A 6,244-nucleotide genomic window follows, 5' to 3' on the forward strand; every position below is an offset into this window, starting at 1 on the left:
ACAATTAGCATTTAGTTATATATAGAGAACACATAAGTATAACAAAATATATACTAATATATATGACCAATAATACATAATAGGTATGTATATATATATGTTTATGGACAGAATGATGGATACATGAATAGTCCCCAACCATCTCTGTTTCTAAATGGTATTTAGTAAAATGTGGTCTTTCTTTCATCATTGCCTGGCTGTACATCACAGCAGATAAGAACGTTATCTGAGAAGTCATTTTCTGCTTATTAGTTCATCATTATTTCAGTTTCAGAATTTTCTTCTGTTTGTATATTCAACTATAAAATGAGAATAGTAGCAGTGCCTACCTCTTTTTGTTGTTATAAAGATTGCTACTCAGAGTTCCTGTTGTAGCTGAGTGGTTAACAAACCCAACTAGTAACCATGAGGTTGCGGGTTCAATCCCTGGCCTCGCTCAGTGGTTCAAGGAGCTGGCATTGTCGTGAGCTGTGGTGTAGGTCACAGACACTGATTGGATCCCACATTGCTGTGGCTCTGGTGTAGGCCAGTGGCTACAGCTCCTATTAGACCCTAGTCTGGAAACCTCCATGTGCCACAGGTGTGGCCCTAGACAAGACAGACAAAAAAAAACCAAAAAAAAAAACAAACAAAAAAAACCCATATTTCTGCTCAATATCAGTGAATTTTTATTTATTTTTTTCCATTTCATTGGTATGAAATCTTATGAATCCATATACAATGATGAGTAGTAAAACTTAATTCCAATTTGCTAGAACTTCTAAAATATGTTAAGGGTCTTCCCAGGATGTGTTTTTCCTTCTTTTCCTACCTCTGTTTCTTCTACCCTCCTTGCAGAATCTATAATTTATAGGGATTATTTTTTCCTTATCTCATAGATATTTTTTGCTGAGATGACTAACAATGTTCTTTTCATCTTGGCATCAGTTGAATGGACATTGGGCTCCGTGCATGTTTTATTGATCACCTGGCATCACTTTCCTACTATACAGTTTCCTAATAGCATTTTTCATTTGATCGTTTCTCAGGGTATATATTAAGGGGTTCAACATGGGAGTTATCATAGTGTAGAATACAGCAACTGCTTTATCAATAGGTAAAGTAACTGCTGGTCGCATGTACACAAATATGCAGGGCACAAGGAATATGATAACTGCTGTAATGTGGGAGACACAGGTAGAGAGGGCTTTGCGTCTTGCCTCTAAGCTTTGGGTCCTTAGGGTGTGAAGGATGACCGAATAGGAGCCAACCAAGAGGAGAAAGTTTAACAGACAGATGAATCCACTGTTGGCAGCAACAAAGAGCCCTAGAGTGTGGGTATCAGTGCAGGCAAGATCCAGCAAAGGATTCAGATCACACATAAAGTGATCGATGATATTAGGACCACAGAAAGGCAATCTGAAGATGAAGAGGATCTGTATGGTTGCATGAAGAAAGCCTCCCACCCATGACACTCCCACTAGGAGACCACAGAGCTGCCAGTTCATAATGGTTGTATAGTGCAAGGGCTTGCAGATGGCCACATAGCGGTCATAGGCCATCACAGTAAGTAGAATAACATCAGCACCTGCAAATAAATGTTCCCCAAATATCTGCATCATGCATTCATTGAAAGGGCTGGTTTTCTTTTCATGGAGTGAATCTACAATGAGTTTAGGGGTATTGACACAGGAATTGCAAACATCAATAAAAGAGAGATGAGCCAGGAAAAAATACATGGGGGACCCCAGTAATGGACTGAGAGTGATGGTGACCACGGTGAGCACATTTCCTACCATAGAGATGATGTAGATGATCAAAAACACAACAAATATGACTTTCTGCATCTTTGGATTCTGTGTGAGCCCCAGTAGAATAAACTCTGTCACGTTGTTCCTGGTCTCCATGTCTTTCTTGTTATGATTATGTACATCATCTGTAAAAAAAGTCACTTTTTATTAGCTCAACTTAAATTCATTAAGATCTCTATGTAGTAAACAAGAAATGCCTAGATTATCTTTGGTTATGAATTCCTATGAGTTTTTTTGATATAGAAAGTGAAGGGTCTGATATCTGGATGATTTCTCAAACTCTCTCCTTGAGGAAGCTGATTTTAAAGTATAGACATGAGGAATGTAGTGAACACAGAGGCAGGAGATGATCTGTGCACACTTAATCCTTTGAGGTCGCTCAGAGCCTCAGGTGAGGCAGTGAACAGATCTCACATAATGTAGCTAAGCCTAAAATGTGTGATTGAAAATGCATGCAAAGTCTATGAATTCCAAGCTAAAGAATTTTCCCTTTATTCTTAGGAAATTCAGAACTAGGAAAAGTGAGAATATGAGTGGAAGGATTCAGAAGGTTTGAAAAAGAGGCAATATAACATCTAACTTTAGTAAAGATGTTTGTGTCGCTTGGAAGAAGTGGGCTGAGTTTCTGTAAGGAGGTGGAAGTCAGAGAAAGGAACCCCAATACCAGACTATAATACTAGTGGACCTGAAGTGTCACAAGGCGTTGGTGATGGGAAAGTAATGAAAGAATACAGGAGTTATTGTAATAGCTTTGGTAAAGTATGTTGTCTAAGTCCCATGACTTTCTAATAGCTTATCGATATACTTTTAATGCTTGTTTACTATATGCATGGCATGAGAGCACCCTGTGTGGGTGGTATGACTGCATCCACCTTGCAGATGAGAAACAATCAGAAACAATTGTTAACAGTAATGGTAATAATAATAACTTACAGAACAGTTACCTTGCTCTTGGTGTTTTTGCAGACAGTGGTTATTTATTTCTCATTATGTACTTGTGAGAAAATTACTACAGTCATTTTTGTGCTTGTTTTACACATTGAGAAATAGAAGCAGAAAGGAAGGATCCTGCACAATATCAAGCAAACAATAAAGATCAAAACCGTGATTATATCTTTTTTCCCCATTCTTAATACATGATCAGTATTTTATAATGAACAATGTCTAACTAGTAAATTATTTTTGGTATGACCATAATAATAATATTACTTTAATTCAGTATCAGAGGCAATCCAATATATGAAGCAAATTTAGCAGAGGCACAAGTACACGTAAACATGTACACACAGTGTAACATATCAAATTTCCCAAATTTTAATAACTATGTGGTACTGGATTCACTGAAGTTTTGTTTGTTTGTTTTGCCTTTTCCAGGGCCATTTTCTGCTGCATATGGAGGTTCCCTGGATAGGGGCTAATTGGAGCTGTAGCCACTGGCCTATGCCAGAGCCACAGAAAAACATGATCCAAGCCATGTCTTCAACCTACACTACAGCTCATGGCAACGCTGGATCCTTAACCCACTGAGCAAGGCCAGGGATCAAACCCACAACCTCATGGTTCCTAGTCGGATTTGTTAACCACTGAGCCACAATGGGAACTCCCTGAAGGTCCATTTTATCTTTGTCTTTCCCTCACCCTCATTTCTTCTCTCCCTGATTCCCCTACAAAGCATATTCCTACAGGCTTTTCTGAAAAATTTTGAAAATGATGATCCCAGTGGTGAAGAATGTTATTTGGAGGATCAGTAAGACCAGATATTAATTTGCTTTTCCTCACTTGTAACTTCTTGAACTGGGGTATATTTCTTGGCACCTTACATCCTTGTTTCCTCTAATGTCAAGTGAGTATCATATTGGCCATCTCACAGGCTGTTATGAGTATCGGTTGAGGAAACATATATGAACATATCCACCATACATTTCTAGATAAACAAATATCCTTGATTTAGTTTTATGACCATCTTTGAACCTGGGGGTAGGAAGAATTGACATTTTGAGCAGTCGTATGAAGAAACCTTTAAGCATGCAATAAACTATGAAAGAATTTACTTTTAATAAAGCCATAGAGACTCATATTATGCCTAACAGTAGAACCAAGGAAAAGTTCTTCATATTTGGATGAAGCAGGTTATTATTTGTGTCATTTAAATAATATAGTTACATATATGTATTTTTCATGTGTGGAGTGGTTTTAAATTTTGTTTCATTCTCATAATTAGTCTTAATCATTAAAGGAAGTACCTCTGGGCTGCAGCAGGATATCTGGTGTTAGAGATTTAGATCCTACAAATTTCATAATCTCTATGAGCCTTTCATCTGTCAAATTAGGATAATGGTACTTATCAACTCTCTCTTGAAGGAAGTAGTGAAGGTCAAATGCTCTATTAATATATTTGCAAAGGACTGAAAAATGATAAATCCAATGTATGGAAAGTAACAATATTTAGGAAGCACTGGAAAATGACCTATGGCTTAGATGGTATTAATGCTCCTTGGAGGTGTTCAGAAATAATCCCGTCTTCAAATTGACCTCCTCTTGGAATAAGCACCTTTCCCTCTGAAAGATATGGCACACATAGAAGAGATTGTTTAGCTAATTCAATATAAAATCAAAAGTAGAAAAGTAAGTTTTTTTTTTAAGTCTAGATCTTTCCTAATAGTCTAAAACCTCAAATAGTTTTCACAGAAAAGCTGGGAGCTGAATTTAGAATGGATTCATTAGGAACACTATGGAGAAACAGTCTTCTGTAGATGACCCTGGTCCCAATAAACAGAAGGCAGAGTGTGCAGTAGAAACACATTCAAATTGATTATTCCACCCTTGATGAATCCTGCTGTGTAAATGCAGACCAAAAAGACATTTACCTGCAATGCGTGGACATTTAAAGAGGTTTCCACAAATGTTCAATAGCCTTGTCTTATAGCTGCAATTTTCTCTCCTAGGAATTAATTATCTCTTTTAATGGAAAGGCTTTGTCATGGAAGCAGGTATCCTGGAGACATACTTGAGAAATATTCATTCTTGAATGGGGAATTGTAGTCCCTTGCACTTGCACCCAAAATATATGAGTCCCTTTTCTCTCTGAACCTGGGTTTCTAAGAAAGCTGAATGTTGTGTATAGCAAGGATGGAATAATTCCAGCATGAGGACCTGTGGTACAGTTAAAACTGTGTTCTTGCATTAGAGAGAAAACTTCTGTTTTATCCATATGAAGGTGTTTCTGGAAACCTAGTATCCACTGCCTAAGACCCAAAGGAGTGAGGGCATAACATTAGTGACATAGTATTGGCAAAATGGCAAAATGTGTTTCCCTGCCCCAGTTATCACAGGGCTATGAAATAAACAACAACTTGAAAATGTTCCAGATAAGTCATCTCTGGGACTTGTGTGGTGGTCATTATGGAATACTAGGTGCCATTAAAAATGTAGAGACATATCCAAAGCACGAATGTGCGGTTTTAGCACCTATGGTCAGCTAATGTGTGATAAAAGAGACAAGAACATACAGTGGAGGAAGGACAGTCTCCTCAATAAGAGGTGTTGGAAAAACTGGACACCTACATGTAAAAGTATGAAATTAGAATGTTCTCTAACTCCATACCCCAAAGTAAACTCATAATGGATTTATGACCTAAACATAAGGCTAAATACACACTATGAAACTCCTAGAGGAAAACGTAGGTAGAGTATCCTTTGACATAAACCACAGAAATATCTTAGAGCCTAGAATAATGCCAATAAAGACAAAAATAAATGTATGGGACCTAGTTAAACTTAAAAACTTTTAGGAGTTCCCTTTTTGACTTAGAGGTAATGAACTCAACTAGTATCCATGAGGATGTGGGTTTGATCCCTGGCATCACTCAGTGGGTTAAGAATCAATCCAGAATTGCCATGAGCTGCAGTGTAGGTCACTGATGAGGCTCGGATCTAGTACTGCAGCTGCAGCTGCAGCTCTAATTTGACCCCTAGCATGGGAACTTCCATGTGCTGTGAGTGCAGCCCTAAAAAGAAAACAAACAAATAAATAAATTAAAAAAAACTTTAAAGCTTTTGCTCAGCAAAGGATACCATTAAAAAAACAAAAAACAAACAAAAACAGACAGATCACAGAATGGAAGTAAATCTTTGCAAACAAAGTGACTGACAAGGGATTAATCCTCAAAATATACAAACATCTCATGGGGCTTTATATGAAACAAAACAAAATCAAAAAAGGGGCAGGAGATCAAAATAGACATTCAAAGACAGACGAATGGATAAAAAACACATGAAAATAATTCAGCATTGCTAATAATTAGAGAAATGCAAATCAAAGCTACAATGAGGCATCACTTCACACCAGTCAGAATGGCCATCATCAAAAAGTCTACAAACCAATAAATGCTGGAGACGGTATGGAGAAAATGGAACCCTCTCACACTGTTGGTGGGAATGTAAATGAGTACAAC

General features: G+C 37.5%; 1 protein-coding gene across 1 annotated transcript; it reads right to left on the bottom strand.

Moving 5' to 3' along the window:
• Positions 1–956: 956 nt before the first annotated feature.
• LOC110256972 (olfactory receptor 4C46-like) lies at positions 957–5,976 on the bottom strand. Its single transcript, XM_021075101.2, has 2 exons — positions 5,970–5,976; positions 957–1,888 (listed from the first exon to the last, which is right to left on the bottom strand). Exons 1-2 carry the CDS (start codon positions 5,974–5,976, stop codon positions 957–959), a joined length of 939 nt encoding a protein of 312 aa, XP_020930760.2.
• Positions 5,977–6,244: the final 268 nt, after the last annotated feature.

Source organism: Sus scrofa, chromosome 1, assembly GCF_054392235.1.
Source record: "Sus scrofa isolate SSC_HxYL_T2T_F1_AM1 chromosome 1, Sscrofa_HxYL_maternal_Yorkshire_Landrace_v2.0, whole genome shotgun sequence".
NCBI lineage: Eukaryota > Metazoa > Chordata > Mammalia > Artiodactyla > Suidae > Sus > Sus scrofa.